This window comes from Theropithecus gelada, chromosome 10, assembly GCF_003255815.1.
Source record: "Theropithecus gelada isolate Dixy chromosome 10, Tgel_1.0, whole genome shotgun sequence".
In the NCBI taxonomy this organism is placed as follows: domain Eukaryota; kingdom Metazoa; phylum Chordata; class Mammalia; order Primates; family Cercopithecidae; genus Theropithecus; species Theropithecus gelada.
The window spans coordinates 21810156-21830577 of record NC_037678.1 but is presented as its reverse complement, the minus strand read 5'-3'; the positions used below and the strand labels follow the sequence as shown (position 1 = coordinate 21830577).

The following is a 20422-nucleotide window of genomic DNA, read 5'->3' as shown; positions in this document are numbered from 1 at the left end:
GCAGTGAGCTGAGATCCGGCCACTGTACTCCAGCCTGGGCGGCAGAGCAAGACTCCGTCTCAAAAAAAAAAAAAAAAAAAAAAAAAGAAAAGCAAGGGGCCGGGCGCGGTGGCGCACGCCTGTAATCCCAGCACTTTTGAGGCCAAGGCGAGTGGATCACCTGAGGTCAGGAGTTCACGACTAGCCTGACTAACATGGTGAAACACTGTCTCTACTAAACACAAAAAAAATTAGCTGGGCGTGGTGGTGCATGCCTGTAATCCGAGCTACTTGGGAGGCTGAGACAGGAGAATCACTTGTACCTAGGAATCACTTGAACCCAGGAGGCAGAGTTTGCAGTGAGCCGAAATCACGCCATGGCACTCCAGCCTGGGCAACAAGAGCGAAACTCCATCTCAAAAAAATAAAAAAAACTAAAATAAAATAAAATTACATTACATTAAATTAAAATAAAAAAGCAAGGGACAGGCCAGGCACAGTGGCTCACACCTGTAATCCCAGCACTTTGGGAGGCCGAGGCGAGCAGATCACCAAGTCAAGAGATCGAGACCATCCTGGTCAACATGGTAAAACCCTGTCTCTATTAAAAATACAAAAATTAGCTGAGCGTGGTAGCATGCACCTGTAGCACGCAGCTGCTCGGGAAGCTGAGGCAGGAGAATCTCCTGAACCCGGGAGGCAGAGGTTGCAGGGAGCCAAGATCACGCCACTGCACTCCAGTCTGGCAACAGAGCAAGACTCCGTCTCAGGAAAAAAAAAAAAAAAAAAGGCGGGGGATAGTACACACAGCATTCAAGGTAATGGCATTACCTCTGGGTAGGATGGGGAAAACATAAACAGGCAGCTTGAGTCATATGGTCAGGTTTTTGTGTTTTTTGTTTTGTTTTGCTTTTGTTTTTGTGACAGGCTCTCACTCTGCTGCCCAGGCTGAAGTGCAATGGGGTGATCATGGCTTATTGCAGTCTCGACTTTCTGGGCTCAAGTGATCCTCCCACCTCAGCTTCCCAAAGTGCTGGGATTATAGGCATGAGCCACCATGCACGGCTGTAAAAAGTACCTTTTAAAGGAGAATAAAGCCAGGAGCTGTGGCTCACGCCTGTAATCCCAGCACTTTGGGAGGCCAAGACAGGCAGATCACCTGAGGTCAGGAGTTCGAGACCAGCCTGTGCAACATGGCGAAACCCCATCTCTACTAAAAATACAAAAATTAGCTGAGCGTGGTGGCGGCTGCCTGTAATCCCAGCTAGTCTGGAGGCTGAGGCAGAATCACTTGAACCCTGGAGGCGGAGGTTGCGGTAAGCCGAGATCACGCTACTGCACTCCAGCCTGGGCAACGGAGGGAGACTGCATCACATACATACATACATACATACATACATACATACATACATACATAAACAAATAGGAAAGAAGAAAAGCCACACATAGAAAAGGAACAGAGAGAAGGAAAAATGGGAACTGCTTGGTTCTGGTTGGCTTCATAATGGGCAGTGCCAGTACCTATCCGAAAATGGGTGGGGTCTGGAGCTAACAGAGCATGAAGAGATACCTGATAGTCAGAACCAGTGTGAATTATCTCCTCTAGTGTCCACTACCTCCAGGGTCATTGACTGGGGCTGTCACAGCTAAAAGGGTCTCTCTACCAGGAATCAGAAGCTACTAACCCACACCTTCCATTTAGGTCACACTGGGAAAGCAGTTCAGGGAATTAATGATCTCTGTCACTCTCCAAGTGTGTTGTCTGTGCTGAAAGCTTTAGGAGCACGTCTCATTAAATTATCACACTGACCTTGTGACATAAGTATTCTTACTGTCTTCATTGTACAGCTGAGGAAACGGAGGTTCCAATAAGTAAAATAAACTTTTCAAATGACTTCTCAGTTTCTTTGATAGTACTGAGATAGGAACCCAGGTCTGTCTCCACACTAAAGTCACGTGAGGGAAGGAAAGGACAGTGCTATCTGTGCTTACCACTGCCTGGGTCCACAAAACAGCCTGGCATGATAAGTGTTCAAAAACTCTCCATATCAATCTCTGACTGCAAAGTTCCGGCTCTCTTGGCCACTGGACTCTACTTATTGTCCCCAAGCATCAAAATGCACTCATAAGCCCATGTTTAATTCCCAAGAGTTCCATGTGCCCTTGTAAAATGCAAATAAATATGTCTAGAAATCTTTTTTAGGGTTTTGAATTCTTCTCTATTGCACTGGACACCGGATTTGTACAAATGTTGTGTTTGAAGATCATCTGACATCAGAGAAAATTCCCTGAGCATTTGTGTTTATCTTTTTTTTTTTTTCCTGAGACGAAGTCTTGCTCTGTTGCCCAGGCTGGAGTGCGGTAGCACAATCTCGGCTCATTGTGAGCTCTGCCTCCCGGGTTCAGGCCATTCTCCTGCCTCAGCCTCCTGAGTAGCTGGGACTACTGGCGCCCGCCACTGCACTGAAGCCTGGGTGACAGAGAGAGACGGTCTCTAAAAATACTTGTGTGTGTGTGTGTGTGTGTGTGTGTATCTGTGTGTGTATGTTAAAGAGAGACTCCCCATCTCTTGGAAAAAGGACCTGGCAAATTCAGGGAGGACGAAGAATTTGCAAAAGAAACAGAAGCCAAGCAGGAAGGTCAGCCACTCAGGTTCTCATGGGTTTTCAGGTCCACCCACTGAGTTCTAAAGGAACCTGTTGAAGTACTGTGTCAACAACAGTAATTGCTCCTCAGTTTCTACTGACTTTTTGGGGGGATTTGGAGAGGTAGAACAACAGAGAAGAAACCTTTTTGCTGTTTGGAGGTTAAAAGCTAGAATAAGGCCAGGTGCGGTGGCTCACACCTGTAATCCCAGCACTTTGGGAGGCCAAGGCGGGGGGATCACGAGGTCAGGAGATTGAGACCATCCTGGCTAACATGGTGAAACCCCATCTCTACTAAAAATACAAAAAATTAGCCGGGTGTGGTGGTGGGTGCCTGTAGTTTCAGCTATCCGGGAGGCTGAGGCAGGAGAATGCCGTGAACCTGGGAGGCGGAGCTCGCAGTGAGCCAAGATTGCGCCACTGCACTCCAGCCTAGGCAACAGAGCAAGACTCCGTCTCAAAAAAAAAAAAGCCAGAATAAGATCATCATTAGCTGGACAGGAAAGTGGTCTTGCCTTGAGTTTAATGCCAGTGCCTAATGAGCTTACGCCTTCATGGGTGCTCATGAATTAATGAAGAAACTGAAAAAACCAATAAAAAGCAAGATAAGATTAGGCCCACCCGCTAATTTTTCTTCTCACTTTTTAAAAGTGAGACACATTTTTCATTGAGACAGAGTCATCACTGCACAAAAAGATAAGAACTACTTACACCCAACAAGGCCACAGACACCATTTAATCAGATATAAGGACAGGATGTTGTCATACTTAACGGATACGCTTGGATTTATTTGGATTACTCCAAATAAAAGGTATTCAAAGGTGTTAAAACTTCAGGTATAACTAAACCAAATTTACTAAAATTAACACTGTCTTCTCCAATATAACCAGTTGTGTCTATGAGATAGAATAATTGTTATGTCTTTTGGTCAAGAACTAACTCAGAAGAAATATCATGTAATTATTTAATCATGAAATCTTTACATAGTATTGTTCACTCAGTAACATTTTGGGGTAAAACTCTTCCCAGCTATATGACAACTAGGCATGCATGTACATGTACACATAAGTTAAAGAACCCAGGTTAATATTAGCTTTATTTTATTTATTCATTTAATTTTTTTTTTTTTGAGACAGAGTCTCACTCTGTCGCCCAGGCTGGAGTGCAGTGGCGCGATCTTGGCTCACTGCAATCTCTGCCTCCCAGATTCAAGCAATTCTCCTGCCTCAGCCTCCCAAGTAGTTGGGATTACAGGCATGTGCCACCATGCCCAGCAAATTTTTTGTACTTCTAGTAGACAGGGTTTCACCATGTTGGCCAGGCTGGCCTCAAACTCGTGACCTCGGGTGATTTGCCTGCCTCGGCCTCCCAAAGTGTTAGGGTTACAGGCATCAGCCACCACACCCGGCCAATATCTTTATTATACTGAAAGGCTTTATACTCTTCTCATATTTTGAGAAAAATAAATCTAAGTATGAGTCATATCTTACAATAATACTTACATGATTTAGCTTTTTCAAAATTTCTATTTCTGTTTCAACATTGAGAGCTGGGTCCTTTGATAAATAGAATAACAGAGTTTATTAATAATATATTTTAAAAAACATTTACAGTTAAACTTAGTTGACTCAAGGCTGCCTGAGTTCCAAACCCAACTCTATTCATACAAAGAAATCAAAGCCCAGAGGTCAATGACTTAAATACTTCACCTAAAATAACTCTGTAAAATGCTTGGCAAATAGTAAGCATTCAATAAATGGCCAGGCCCTGTGCCAAGCTCTTTATTTACAGAGATCATGTCTCATAAGCCTCAGAATCCCCATCTTACAGATGGGGCAACCAAGGCTCAGAAAACAGAAGTCCCTTGCCCTAATCTCCACAGTCAGAAACAAGTATCTTTCCACTGTGTTCATTTTTAATTAGTAAACCCTACTTATTAGCTATGGAACTATTTACATTCATTAAAATGATAAAAGAAACATGAACAAGAAGGTGTTCAATTAAACTGCATAAAGAAAATGTCAAGTCAAATTTCTACTAATAGAGCAGATACAGGTTCCAACTTCAATAGCAGGCTCATATATTTACTGAGACTCTGACAAGAGGCTTCAGGATACTAAAGTTGTTCTGTTACAATTCCAAAAGGATGAATCAAGTAACTCAACTTCCTGGGCTACACCCTCCACAAGCAAAGAGGAGATAGAATTACGTATTTATGTAAAATGAACTTCAGCTAAGAAACCCAGATGTGTAATTTTAAGAGCCTGCGTCTTCCTGTAAGCTGCTAAACTCATTACCAAGTCAGGGTATACTCTGATAACAGAATGGTCACAAAGGGTCCAATCTGATTCAAATAATGAAATCAAAACATAAAATTTTACTCCCAGTTTTTAACAATCTAGTTGGTATTTTCTTCTCCCCTAAATGGGAAACAAATCTTACAATCATAGGGAAAAAGATCTATAACAAAGTGAACACAAAAAGGAAATTCCTCTTGCCATGTGAGAATGGCATTGTCTAGGGGGAAAAAAAATTGATCTTTAAAGAATGTGAAAGTATAATAGCCAGAAACAGCTGGCCACAAGGGAAAATGTGATTAGAGGCTGTGTTTTACATTACTTTTTTGAGTCACATGTGGAAAGACCAATGCATTTGGCCATCTCTCCCACACAGTAAATGTGGATTAAAAAAAAGTAGTAAAATAAATGACTGCTATAAAGAAAGGCTATTTCAATGATTTAATTAAAAATTTAAAAATCTATGGCTAATCCACAAACCAAGGATACTCACTGCCATATTACCCAGAACAGCAAAGAATAAGAAATTGTCTAAATGATCAGCCAAAGAAATGGTTAAATTACAATAAAGTTGATGACATGAAAACTCAGTCATCAAAAAGGATGTATTAGGCAAAAGTCTATGCCATAATGCATTTGTAGAAAAGCAAAATACAAAACTGTACATACAAGATGATTTCAACCATCTAAAAACACGATTTCATCTGAACAAAACCTAGAAGGAAAAGGAAAACTGAAAACAGCTGTGGAGTTACAGTGGGGATTATGGCTGAATTTTTTTCTCTAATTTCCTGTCATTTATTGTAAAAACAATCTTGTAACAACTTTGAACTTGGAAGAAGAAGAAAAAAAAAAAACTTCCCGCTATGCTCATTATTATGTACAATTAAATACTTTTGGAACCGAATTATCTATAAGTAAAAGTTTCTAGATTAATCAAAGATGCCCCCAAATTTTCCATGTTCTTTGATACTCACAAATTCATCCATCTAAGCAGGGGGTTATTCCTGAGTTTGAAAATCATCAAGCTAAGATTATTTTGGGAAGTTATGAAGACATGTTAATAAAAGGTGAGCAGCCTTTTGTTGGTACTTACTGTCTCTCTTGCTGAACCAATAGCAAACTTCCTTTTGCTGATGATCTTTATGGCTACTTTCTTACATGTTTTCCTCTCGAAAGCCAGCTTTACCTCTCCACAGGCACCACTAGAGGGAAAAACAAAGACAGTGATTGTCTGAATGTTTTTAATTATGAGACCTACCACTCCTGGGTCCGCTTCGAGTATTAGAATTTACAGACATTCCATATAACAACCTTTCCATTGTCCCTGTTTGCAGAGGACACAGTGAAACTTCACCAATGTAAAATGTCAAGGGCTTAACAGCCAAAAACACTAAGTCAGCTCCAAATTCCATTTCTGAGCTGAGTGATACAAACATGTGTCTTACTGCAGCCCTGGATTGTGAAATTCCCAGAAAGATACTAAGAGAAAAATGAGAGAGAAACTACTTATCCGAGAGGTCAGAAAAACATTAACTAGAAACAGCCCTCCCTGGTCATGAGTGCCCCAAACAAATAACAGTAAACAGAATCTGCAAATGAATAACTTTAATGGATATATTTCTTTCTTTCTTATTCTCCATCTTAAAAGGAAGTGCATAAGCAGTTGACAGCATGAGTTGCACCCTAAATCAAATCTGATTACCTAAGAAATCAAAAGTATTACACAATTAGCCTCCTTGCAGCAACCTCTCACAGAGATTTGCAGTTAATTGGGATACTACCCATGGAAGAGGAATGCTCTCCAAGCCATCACCCAGAACACAGTTAATCCTGAGTAGGATCTGTCCTCCAAAGCTTGGGTCAGCCCAAGAGAATGGCTACTAGGGCATCAATTATCCATTATGAAGTAGACTATTATAACTATTGTGGGTTTTGAACGGGCGAGTTGAGGGTTTACCAAGACATCTTTTTTATTGTGTTAAATATACATAACACAAAATGTATCACTGTAATCATTTTAAAGTATACTATTCAGTGGCATTAAGTACACTGCCAATGTTCTACAACCATCAGCATCTAATTCCAGAACTTTCTCATTAGCTCAAATGGAAACCCTGTACCTATAAGCAATTAAGCAGTCATTCCTTACTCTACCCTGTCCCCAGCCCTCAGCCCCCAGCCCCCAGCCCCTGGCAACCACTAATCTGCTTTCTCTATGTATTGATTTGCCTATTCTGAATATTTCATATCGATGAAATCATACAATATGTAGCCTTTCGTGCCTGGATTCTTTCACTTAGCGTAATGCCATAACATTTGTGGTACGTCATTCCTTTTTACAGCTGAATAATATTCCATTATATAGAAGTATCATATTTTGTTTATCCATTCACCTTCTGATGGACATTATTTGGTTTGTTTCTACCTTTTCTAAGTAGTTTCTTCAATATGACAACAAAAGCTTAAGCAACAAAAGAAAAAAAATAAACTAGACTTCTTCATTGTGACTAAAGCTGCTATGAACGTTCATGTACAAGTTTTTGTTTGAACACTTGTTTGCTTTTTTTTTTTTTGAGGTATAGGCTCGATCTGTTGCCTAGGCTGGAGTGCAGTGGCACAATCTCAGCTCACTACAACCTCCGCCTCCTGGCTTCAAGCAATTCTTGTGCCTCAGCCTCCGGAGTAGCTGGGATTACAGGTGTGTGCCACCTCGCCCAACTAATTTTTGTATTTTTAGTAGAGACAGGGTTTCACCATGTTGAGCAGGATGGTCTCGAACTCCTGACCTCAAGCGATCCACCCACCACACTCTCCCAAAATGCTGGGATTACAGGCGTGAGCCACCGTGCCCGGCCTGAACACTTGTTTTTTAAATTGGGGAATTTATAAACCTAGAAGGAAAATTTCTGGGTCACATGATAATTCTGTTTACCTTTTTCTGTTATTGTTTGTTGTTGTTATTTATGCCTCATAGAGCTCGGATGTTTACCTTTTTAAGAAATCACCAAACTATTTTCCACAGCGGCTACACCATTTTACGTTCCCATTATCAGTGCACAGGGGTTCCAATTTCTCCACATCCTCACCAACAGTTACTGTTTTCTGTTTCCTTATTATGGTCCCTAGAAGGTAGCTGTGAAGTAGTATCTCATTGTGGTTTTGATTTGTATTTCCCTAATACTAATGATATTCAGCATCTTTTGATGTGCTTTTTGACCATTGTATGTCTTCTTGAGAGAAATGTCTATTCAAGCCCTTTGCCCATTTTTTTTGTTTTGTTTTTAGAGACAGGATCTCACTCTGTCACCCAGGCTGGAGTACAGTGCCTTTGCCCATTTTTAAATGGCAGGTTGTTTGTTTTTTTATTGTAGAATTCTAAGATGTCTTTATCTATTGTGGACATAAGCCCTTATCAGATATAGGGCTTGCAAATATTTTATCATTCTGTTGGTTGTGTTTTCACTCTCTTGATAGGTATCTTTTGAGACACAAAAGTTTTTAATTTTGTTTAAGTCTAATTTATCTATTTTTTCTTTTGTTGCTGTGCTTTTGTGTCTTATTTAAGAAACCACTGCCAAATACAAGGTCATGAAGAGTTGTTCCTATGTTTTCTTCCCAGAGTTGTAAAGTTTTACCTCTTATATTTCATTCTTGGTTCCACTTTGAATTAATTCTTATGTATGGTATGAGGTAAGGGTCCACGCAACTGTTCTTTTTTAAATCAGCTCAAAGCACTTTCCAATTTCCCTTCTCCTGGAAACAGTCACTCTTTGCCCGGGAATTCCTCCCTCAGTTCATGCAGCTCTAGCTGGGGGTCTACTGTGGCACAATCCCTACTCCTAGAAACACACGATAGCTACATAACCAAAACTGAGCTGGAACAGTGAGCCATGATCATTCATGCCACTGCACTCCAGCCTGAGAAACAAAGCAACACCCTGTCATTCATTCACACATACAGCCAGAGTTGCCCTTGAAATCAAATGCTGACATTGGGAGAGAGAGATCTCTCTGCTGTAGTTTCTAGACAAAGAAAATATCAATCTGCACTTCCTGGTAGCCATTTTTCCTGCCACATAGAACAATTCTATAGGAAGGCAACAAACAGCCAAATCAAGAGATGGAGCTAGAGCCCTGGTGACACTGTGAGAGCTCTCAGATGCAGTCAACCAGACCATCAGAACTCAAAGACCATGAAGTAAAAGCCTAAAGACCTCCTAGATCCAGCCATGCCTGAAGTAAGGATTTGCCTGTTTCTTTTTTTTTTTTTCCCCCTTTTTTTGAGACAGAGTCTTGCTCTGTCACCCAGACTGGAGTGCAGTGATGCCATCTCAGCTCACTGCAACCTCTGCCTCCTGGGTTCAAGCGATTCTCCTGCCTAAACCTCCCAAGTAGCTGTAACTACAGGCATATGCCACCACACCCAGTTAATTTTTATATTTTTAGTAGAGACGGCGTTTTACCATGTCAGCCAGGCTGGTCTCAAACTCCTAACCTCAAGTGATCTGCCTGCCTCGGCCTCCCAAAGTACTGGGATTATAGGCGTGAGCCACTGCGCCCAGCCTGGCTCTCTATTTCCCAGTTACAAAAGCCAGTAAATTTTTTATCTTACCTGACTCATTTGAGTTGAGTTTCTGTCATTTGCTACAAGTTAGAGAATTCATATTAAATCCTCCCTTAGGAAAACATCAAGTTCCATACATTTCTTCTTTTACTTTTCCCCCTTCTGAGATATGGTCTCACTCTATCGCCCAGACTGGAATACAGTGGCATGATCACGGCTCACTGTAGCCTCCACCTCCTGGGCTCAAGTAATCCTCCCACTTCCACCTTCCAAGTAGCTGGGACTACAGGTGCAGCCCACCATGCTCAGCTAACTTTTTCCATTTTTTTCTAGAGAAAGGATTTCACCCCGCTGCCCAGGCTGGTCTCGAACTCCTAAACTCAAGCCTGCCTCAGCTTCCCAAAGTGTTGGGGTTACAGGCATGAGCCACCATACCCAGCCTCATACTTTTTTTTTTTTTTTGACACATTGTCACTCTGTTGTCAAGGGTGGAGTACAGTGACGCGATCTCGGCTCACTACAACCTCCCCCTCCTGGGTTCAAGCTATTCTCCTACCTCAGCCTCCCACGTAGCTGGGATTAAAGGCATGCTCCACCACACCCGGCTAATTTTTGTATTTTTAGCGGAGACGGGGTTTCACCCTGTTGGCCAGACTGCTCTTGAACCCCTGACCTCAGGTAATCCACCCGCCTCGGCCTCCCAAAGTGCTGGGATTACAGGCGTGAGCCACCAATGGGCACCAATGGGCATGGTGGCTCACACCTGTTATCCCAGCACTTTGGGAGGCCGAGGCGGGTGGATCACCTGAGGTCAGGGGTTCAAGACCAGCCTGGCCAAGAGGGTGAAACCCCATCTCCGCTAAAAATACAAAAGTTAGCCGGGTGTGGTGGTGGGCACTTGTAATCCCAGCTACTCGGGAGGCTGTGGCAGAGAATTGCTTGAACCCATGAGGCAGAAGTTGCAGTCAGCCGAGATCTCGCCACTGTACTCCAGCCTGGGCGACAGAGCGAGACTTAGTCTCAGTGAAAAAAAAAAAAAAAGAAAAGAAAAGAAAAGAAAAGGTTTGACAGTGAGATTTCAAGCAACCAGTGAAAATATGGAAACACAATCAGTTACTGAATTCAGTATCAGTAAACTAAAATTTTGCCCATATAATAAAGAGGATACTGTGCTTGACTATGTTGCAGGAATATGGAGGATTATTTCCTTTTATGTACTTTCTACTTCCGTGTTTCCAAAAATATCAGTAGAAAGACCTTTGTGAGAAGGGAAGGGGGTTGAAGAGCATTTTGTAATGTGGTAACAGTATCCTGATACTTTTCTAAAGAAATGCTTCTCAAAGTATGACTGGATCTCCCCAAGAGGACCCCAAGGCCTTGCAGGGCATCCACAAAGCCACAACTATGTTCAGAATAATACTAAGACATTATTTGTGTTTTCCATTCTCATTAGCTCATACATACGGAGTTTTCCAGAGGCTACGTGGCATGTGACAACATAACAGACTGAATGAGGAAGCAAATATCAGAATCTAGCCATCTTCTAACTAAGCCAGATGTCAAAAAAATTTGGAAAAATGTCGAATAGTTCCTCTCTTCTCACTAATCTTTTTAATAATTATTTTTCATAAAAAAATATTACTCAGGCCAGGCGCAGTGGCTCACGCCTGTAATCCCAGCACTTTGGGGGGCTGACGCAGGCAGATCATGAGATCAGGAGATCGAGACCATCCTGGCTAACACAGTAAAACCCCATCTCTACTAAAAATACAAAAAATTAGCTGGGCGTGGTGGCACAGGCCTGTAGTCCCAGCTACTTGGGTGGCTGAGGCAGAAGAATCGCTTGAACCTGGAAGGCGGAGGTTGCAGTGAGCCGAGATTGAGCCACCGGACTCCAGCCTGGGTGACAGAGCGAGACTCCATCTCAAGAAGAAAAAAATAAATGTTACCCATCTTAACATGTAGTAAGTTTACTTAATGAATTAATATAAAAATGTCTTGGCCAAACACAGTGGTTCATACCTCTAATCCCAACACTTTGAGAGGCTGAGGCAGGAACACAACGAGCCCAGGAGTTCGAGACAAACCTAGGCAACATAACAAGACTCATCTCTACAATAAAAAAAATAAAAATTAGGCCCAGGCGTGTTGGCTCACGCCTGTGATCCCAGCACTCTGGGAGGCCGAGGTAGGCAGATCACCTGAGGTCAGGAGTTCAAGACCAGCCAGGCCAATATGGTGAAACCCCGTCTCTACTAAAAATACAAAAAAATTAGCCAGGTGTGGTGGTGGGCACCTGCAATCCCAGCTACCTGGGAGGCTGAGGCAGGAGAATCACTTGAAGCCAGGAGGCGGAGGTTGCAGTGAGCTGAGACCACACCATTGCACTCCAACCTGGGCAACAAGAACAAAACTCCATCTCAAAAAAAAAAAGTAAAAATTAGCTGGATGTGGTGGCACATCCCTGCAGTCCCAACTGCTCGGGAGGCTGAGGTGGGAGGATTGCTTGAACCTGAGAAATCAAGGCTGCCATAAGCTGTGGTAACACTACTGCACTCCAGGAGGCCAAGGTAGGCAGATCATAAGTCAGGAGTTTGAGACAAGCCTGGCCAATATGGTGAAACCCTGTCTCAGGCCCCTACAGTGAGCTCTGATCATGCCACTACACTCCAACCTGGGTAACAGAGCAACACCCTGTCTCACAAGGAAATAAAATAAAAATAAATTAAAAATAATTATCACCAATAAAATTCATGAGGCAAGAGTTAATTTCAATTTATTATTATCAAACACATCAAAAATATACCTATTGTGATGTATGAAAAATGCTCAACATCTCTAGCCATCAAGGAAATGCAAATTAAAACCACAATGACATATTATCTAAAGCCTGTTAGAATGGCGATTATCAAAAAGATGAATAATAACAAGTATTGGAGAGGATGTGAAGAAAAGAGAACCTTGGTACGCTGTTGATGGGAATGTAAAGTAGTACAGTCATTTCAGAAACTAGTATAAAGGTTCCTCAAAAAGCTAAAATTATAATTACCATATGATCTAGCAATCCCACTTCTGGATATATATAAAAAAAAAATTAAATCAGTATGTTGAAGAGATATCTGCACTCCTATGTTCAATTCAGCAATATTCACAATAGCCAAGATAGGGAAGCGACCTAAGTGTCCATCAATGAATGAATGGACAAAGTAAATGTTGTGTATATATACACAGTGAAATACTATACACACGGCCAGGCGCAGTGGCTCATGCCTGTAATCCTAGCACTTTGGGAATTCAAGGTGGGTGGGTTGCTTGAGCTCAGGAGTTCAAGACCAGCCTGGGCAACATGGCAAGACCCCAACTCTACGCAAAATACAAAAATTAGCCAGGCATGGTGGTGCGAGCCTATAGTCCCAGCTACTTGGGAGGCTAAGGTGGGAGGATCAGTTAAGCCTGGGAAGTGGAGGTTGCAGCGAGCCAAGATCATACCACTGTACTCCAGCCTGGGCAATAGAGCAAGACTCTGTCTCTCTCTGTCTCTCTGTCTCTCTCTCCCTCTCTCTCTCTCTCACACACACACACACACACACACACACAAAGGAAATAAAAAAAGAAATACTTGGCTAGGCATGGTGGCTCGTGCCACTAATCTCAGCACTTTGGGAGACTAAGGCAGGAGAATGACTTTAGCCCAGGAGTTCAAGACCAGAGCTGGCAACACAGCGCAACTCCAACTCTAAAAAAAAAAACAACACGTATTAGCTGTGCATGGTACTGGATGCCTGATTCCCTTGATCTGGGAGATCAAGGCCACAGTGACCTCTGATCGTGCCACTACACTCTAGCCTGGGTAACAGAGCAACACTCTGTCTCACAAAGAAATAAAATAAAAATAAATTAAAATGACTGTGTGAAATAACTCACAAAAATATAAATAAAAAATAATACACAAATAGATACCATATAAATGTTATCAATACATAATAAGTGTTATAAAATCAGAAATTAGAAACTACCAATCACAAATGTATAGGGAAAAAATTAAGCGCAGTTATATAAGAAAATAATTTACCTTCCAAGAGTTTTTGACATGATGTATTCATCTCTTAATGCCTTAGGATAAACTGACTGATCATCTACAGTCAGATCAAAAAAGACAAAAACTAAGGAAAAAAAGAGTAGAAATGGGTTTCATTAATTTATTTACAAGAGGAGATAACTGATTCTAAAATGTATTAGTCATATGGAATATTAAAATTGTTTTTAATTACATTTAACATGTAACATTAAGGAAATTAGTTCAGTAGGCTAATACATATTATAAAGCCCTTGAGAAATAAATGATAGTCAAATTTTATGCTTCAATGGAACTATAAGCATCACTCTAAAACTAGTGCAAAAAATCCATAACACAACATTATTTACATTCTTTGACCTCAGAATATTTAATCAATTACACCAATATAAAATGCCCATGCAGATTTACAACAGGTCCAGAATCAAAAAGCAATCAATCAGGCCGGGCACGGTGGCTCAAGCCTGTAATCCCAGCACTTTGGGAGGCCGAGACGGGCGGATCACGAGGTCAGGAGATCGAGACCATCCTGGCTAACGCGGTGAAACCCCGTCTCTACTAAAAAATACAAAAAACTAGCCAGGCGAGGTGGCGGGCGCCTGTAGTCCCAGCTACTCGGGAGGCTGAGGCAGGAGAATGGCGGGAAGCCGGGAGGCGGAGATTGCAGTGAGCTGAGATCTGGCCACTGCACTCCAGCGGGGGCGACAGAGCGAGACTCCATCTCAAAAAAAAAAAAAAAAGCAATCAATCAGTCTGAGTCTAGAAAAAATGGTCTAGGCAAGTAAATATCCCAATGAAAATCAGACCATAAGTATCACCATACTGGCCGTATTTTTGAAAATCAGTTGAGAGAGTAGATTTTAAATATTTTCTCTATTAAAAAAAAAAAAAAAAGATGGCGGAGCATGGTGGCTCACACCTGTAATCCCAGCACTTTGGGAGGCCGAGGCAGGCAGATCACAAGGTCAGGAGCTCAAGATCATCCTGGCTAACATGGTGAAACCCCGTCCCTACTAAAAATACAAAAAAAAAAAAAACAAGACATTAGCCGGGCGTGGTGGCAGGCGCCTGTAGTCCCAGCTACTCGGGAGGCTGAGGCAGGAGAATGGTATGAACCCGGGAGGCAGAGCTTGCAGTGAGCCGAGATCACACCACTGCACTCCAGCCTGGGCAACAGAGAGAGACTCTGTCTCAAAAAAAAAAAAAAAAAAAAGAAAGATAAGTAAGTGAGGTAATGCATGTTAGTTAGCTCAAATTAGCCATTCTACAATATATACATATTTCAAAACATGTTGCACATGATAAATATCTATGTATTTTTGAGACACCTTCTCACTCTGTTGCCCGGGCTACAGTGCAGTGGTGCAATCATGACTCACTGTAGCCTCGACCTCCCAGGCTCAAGCAATCCTCCCACCTCAGACTCCCAAGTAGTTGGGACTATAGGAACATACCAGCATGCCCAGCTAATTTTTTTATGTTTGGTAGAGATGGGGTCTCACTATGTTGCCCAAGCTGGTCTTGAATTCCTGGGCTCAAGCAACCTTCCTGTGTTGGCCTCCCAAAGTGCTGAGATTACAGGCATGAGCTACCATGCCAACCTATAATTTTTACCTATTAAATAAATGTTTAAAGGTTTATTTAATTTTTTAAAAAGAGGAAGAAAAGTGCCCTTTGGGCAGACCAATGAGAAAAAGGTGGTACACAGCTTGTCAAGTAGAGGACAGACCAAATTTCAGCACCCAGTTGCACCTCCCCTACACACTCATAAACAGCAAAACCCAAAGCAGCTGCCCTGACTATAACTATCACAGAGAAAACAATATAGTTGGAAACAGGGAAAACTAAGTTAATCATAAAATGTACTTCAGGACGCCCAATATAGACATAGTTCCAAGATACCAGACTGAAGACTGACTGCATGAAAATCCCTTAGGCATGATTTTATTTCATTGGTTAGACGGGGTCTCACCATGTTGCCCGGGCTGGAGGGCAGTGGCTATTCACAGGCACCATCATAGCTCACTGTAGCCTTAAAATCCTGGGCTCAAGGGATCCTCTAGCCTCACCTTTCTGAGTAGCAGGGACTACAGGCTCATGCCACAGCCCCTAGAGGCATGATTTTTTAAATCCCTACCAGAATCTAGAGAAGAGTACTTGTAGGAACCCTTATTTTCAAAATGTCTTGCACACACATAGACACCCTCCAAGTCATTCGACTCTCAGATAAGTTTGGGAAGCTCTATGGTTTCTTTAACTAAAGAAAAATAGTATTCCTCTTGTCTAATCACCTTGAGCTACTTTTAACTCTATGGTTGTTTTTGTCAGGTACCCTTTCTAGATATTACCCTGAAAAACAATTGTTCATTTCAGATTTTATTTCCATAGTTTTAGAAATGGATGCTTTGCCGGGCACGGTGGCTCACGCCTGTAATCTCAGCACTTTGGGAGGCCGAGGTGGGCGGATCACGAGGTCAGGAGATTGAGACTATCCTGGCTAACACGGTGAAACCCCATCTCTACTAAAAATACAAAAAATTAGCCAGGCGTGGTGGCGGGCGCCTGTAGTCCCAGCTACTCGGGAGGCTGAGGCAGGAGAATGGCGTGAATCCAGGAGGCAGAGCTTGCAGTGATCCGAGACCACGCCACTGCACTCCAGCCTGGGCGAAAGAGCGAGACTCCATCTCAAATAAAAAAAAGAACTGGATGCTTATATGATGATGCTAATAAACATCTCCACTTACACAGGATAACCATGTAGTATTTACAAAGGTAGATGCTCTAAAGTGAGCCTCTTACAGAAGCACCCATATCCTAACGCCTAGTATATAAAAGGAACTCAATAAATGTATACAGAAATAAAGGAATGGGGCTAGACGTGGTGGCTCACACCTGTAATCTCAGCACTTTGGGAGGCCAAGGCAGGCAGATTGCTTGAGCTCAGGAGTCTAAGACCAGTCTGGCCAACATAGTGAAACCCTATCTGTACCAAAAATACAAAAAATTAAGCAGGCGTGATGGCATGTGTCTGTGGTCACAGCTACTCAGGAGGCTGAGGTGGGAGGATCACTTGAGCCTGGGAGGCAGAGGTTGCAGTGCCACTGAACTCCAGCCTGGGTGACAGAGTGAGACCATGTCTCAAAAAAGAAAGAAAGAAAAAAATGAATGGAAAAAATGAAGAAAGGAAAGAATGAGGTGAAGAGGAAGGAAAAATGAATTAATGGCCTGAAACAACAATTCATAGATATCTAAGACTGATGTGGTATAAACTGAATCAATCAATGAACTATAACTTATTTTAATCACCATGATAATTCAATTAACAGTATATGGGCCAAGTGGGGCCTGACGCCTGTAATCCCAGCAATTTGGGAGGCTGACGCAGGCAGATCACGAGGTCAGGAGTTCGAGACCAGCCTGGCTAACACAGTGAAACCCCATCTCTACTAAAAATACAAAAAAATTAGCTGGGTGTGGTGGCGGGTGCCTGTAATCCCAGCTACTTGGGAGGCTGAGGCAAGGAGAATCGCTTGAAACTGGGAGGCAGAGGCTGCGGTGAACCGAGATTGCACCACTGCACTCCAGCCCAGGTGACAGTGCAAGACCCCGTATTAAAAATAAAAAATAAAAAAATAAAAATAAATTTTAAAAAAAAACCACAGTATATGGCATTACATAAAACCAATTAAACCTTAAAACCTTAAAAATCTGTCTGGATGGAACTTTTTCAAAATTTAACAATGCAACTAGGACGGCAAAGTTGAATCTTGAATGCTAACTTACTCATCTTTTTTTCTGAGACAGAGTTTCACTCTTGTTGCCCAGGCTGGAGTGCAATGGCACGATCTCGGCTCACCGCAACCTCCGCCTCCTGGGTTCAAGCGATTCTCCTTCCTCAGCCTCCTGAGTAGCTGGGATTACAGGCATGTGCCACCATGCCCGGCTTATTTTGTACTTTTAGTAGAGACAGGGTTTCTCCATGTGGGTCAGGCTGGTCTCGAACTCCTGACCTCAGGTGATCCATCCGCCTCGGCCTCACAAAGTGCTGGGATTACAGGTGTGAGCCACTGCGCCTGGCAACTTACTCATCTTTACTCACTTAAACCATACTCTGTAAGGACAGGACAAATTTTCCTCCTATGAGGGAATGGAAAAAAAAAAATCCAGTAACCATAAGATAATAATATTACCTTTATTTCTGCTTAGTGAAAGTGCAATTTCAGAATTGTTATTCAAAGGACGGCGTTTTCCTTTCCCTACAAGCTCTGTATTTACAAAGGTTCCATTGCCACTGTGATCTTCTATGTATGCAATGTAAGAGTTTTTAGGACCCACTTCCTAAAACAGAGAACATTTTATTTCAAACTTTGAACAGCAGAGATTTATAGTGGGAAAATACCTAAAAACAATGACTAGATTACCAGCTTTCCTAGATACGTGGGTATTTGTTACCTACCCTGAAAATCCGAAAGTGTTTCTTGCTATATGTCCGGTATTTATCTGTTCTTTTCAGCAGTGGTTCATCAAAGCAATATTCACAGCTTTTGTCCCTCCCAAACCAGTAGTTGTCATTCACACATTCTGTAATACAAAAGCATGCAGCAGACAGCTGTTGAATTTCATGTATCAAACGTTTAAAAATTGCTCATAAATGCTAATTGTAGGAAAATAGCCTAAGAAGGCAATCAGAATTATCAGTCTGCTTATCAAGATTTTATAAGATTAAAAATCAAGAGAGAAAAAACAACATTTACAATGAGTTTAACAAATGGCAGTTTATCTATAATCACATGGCCAGGCGCAGTGGCTCACACCTGTAATCTCAGCCCTTTGGGAGGCTAAGGCAGGAGGATCACTTGACCCCAGGAGCTCATGACCAGCCTGGGCAACATAGCGGGCACCCATCTCTACCAAGAATTTAAAAATTAGTCTGGGCAATACGGTGAAACCCTATCTTTACAAAAAATAAAAAATCAGTAGGGTATGGTGGTCTCAGCTACTCAGGAGGCTGAGGCGGGAGGATCGCTTGAGCCCAGGAGGTCGAGGCTGCAGTGAGCTGAGATTGCGCCACTGCACACTAGCCTGGGCGAGAGTGAGACGCTGTTTCAAAAAAAAAACTTGGCCGGGTGTGGTGGCTCACGCCTGTAATCCCAGCACTTCGGGAGGCCATGACGAGTGGATCATGAGGTCAGGAGTTGAAGACCGGCCTGGCTAAGATGGTGAAACCCTGTTTCTACTAAACCCTGTTTCCATTAAAAATACCCAAAGTAGCTGGGCATGGTGGTAGGTGCCAGCTACTCGGGAAGCTGAGGCAGAGAACTGCTTGAACCCGGGAGGTGGAGGTTGCAGTGAGCTGAGATTGCGCCATGCACTCCAGCCTGGACAACAAAGCGAGACTCCGTCTCAAAAAAAAAAAAAAAAAATCACCCAGATGTGGTGGTGCATGCCTGTAGTCCAGCTACTCAGGAGGCTGAAGCAGGAGGATCACTTGAGCAAGAGATGCTACAAAGGGCTGTGATCCTGCCACTGCACTCCAGCCTGGGTAACAGAGCAAGACCCTGTCTCAAAAACATAAACAAATATTTAATATATATTATATATTTATTTTATATTTATTATATATAATATATAATTTGTATTTATTATACATACAATATATAAGTCACGTTAAATAGAATTATATATTTATACATAATACAACTTATATATTACATATGTTAATTATATATACATATAATATATAATACATAATAAATAATATATAATATATTATAATCTATTAATATATGTACTTATACACACACACATATACACATACATATATATAAAAAACTGTGAAATAACAAATAGTCATTAAAAGTTCTCAAGTAATTTTTAATGACTTGGAAAATTACTTGCAATACAGTAACTTCCTGCTTATTACCTTCCTGAGGTTTTCCACAACACTTAGCATAAAATCTGCACTCTTCCTTACGGCCTAATAGATGCTCAAGGTCTGGCCCCTGCCACCATTCCAGCCCCACCTCATACCCCTCTCCCCTTGCTCATGACACCCAGCACCACTGGCCTCCTTTCACTGCCCCCAAGAATGCCGAGTTCAATCTGCCTTGCGGTCTTAGCACTTCTTCCCCAACTACACAAATGGCTCATTCCACCTTGCCTTTTGTATAGATACTATTTACACAATACTATCTGCCTTTGGACTCCACTATCATCTCCCACTCAGCTTTTTCTTTTTTTTTTTTTTTTTTTTGGAGACGGAATCCTGCTCTGTCACCCAGGCTAGATCTCAGCTCACTGCAACCTCCACCTCCCAGGTTCAAGCGATTCTCCTGCCCTCAGCCTCCCGAGTAGCTGGGACTACAGATGCATGCCACCACGCGCAGCTAATTTTTGGTAATTTTAGTAGAGAAGGGGTTTCACCGTGTTAGCCAGGATGGTCTCGATCTCCTGACCTTGTGATCCGCCTACCTTGGCCTCCCAAAGTGCTGGGATAACAGGCGTGCGCCACCGCGCCCGGCCTCCCACTCAGCTTGTTATATAAACATTACTCACCTGTTATCATAATGTTATCCCGTTTTATTTCTTTTTGAGTATGGGCCATGACTAGAAATTACCTTGCTTATTTGTATATTTTCTCCCCACCTCCCTGCATTAGAACATAACCTCCAGGAGGGCAGCTGGAGACCTCTTGTTTAACAGTACAACTCCAGCACTTAGGATATTGTACATGGCAGGCAATTAAATTTTCACTGCAAGACAGACTAGGGAAAATATGAGCAACTCCTATCAGGAAAAGGAATAACTTCCTTAATAAATGTTAGGTTCCTATAAATCAACGAAAAAGATAAACAGTCC

The 20422-nt window shown here is 42.2% G+C and overlaps 1 protein-coding gene across 5 annotated transcripts in view; it reads right to left on the bottom strand.

The window, feature by feature from the left end:
• Nucleotides 1–20422, bottom strand: part of CHEK2 (checkpoint kinase 2) — a 53361-nt gene that overhangs the window by 18669 nt on the left and 14270 nt on the right. For 4 of the 5 annotated variants that reach the window (XM_025400556.1, XM_025400557.1, XM_025400559.1 and 1 more), the window contains 5 exons: nucleotides 18021–18145; nucleotides 17755–17902; nucleotides 13562–13652; nucleotides 6019–6127; nucleotides 4128–4181 (listed from right to left, as the gene is read on the bottom strand). In XM_025400556.1, the coding sequence (XP_025256341.1) occupies nucleotides 4128–4181; nucleotides 6019–6127; nucleotides 13562–13652; nucleotides 17755–17902; nucleotides 18021–18145 (527 nt within the window). Of the gene's footprint in view, nucleotides 1–4127; nucleotides 4182–6018; nucleotides 6128–13561; nucleotides 13653–17663; nucleotides 17702–17754; nucleotides 17903–18020; nucleotides 18146–20422 lie in introns of all 5 variants that reach the window. The other variant, XM_025400561.1, reaches the window with a different exon arrangement.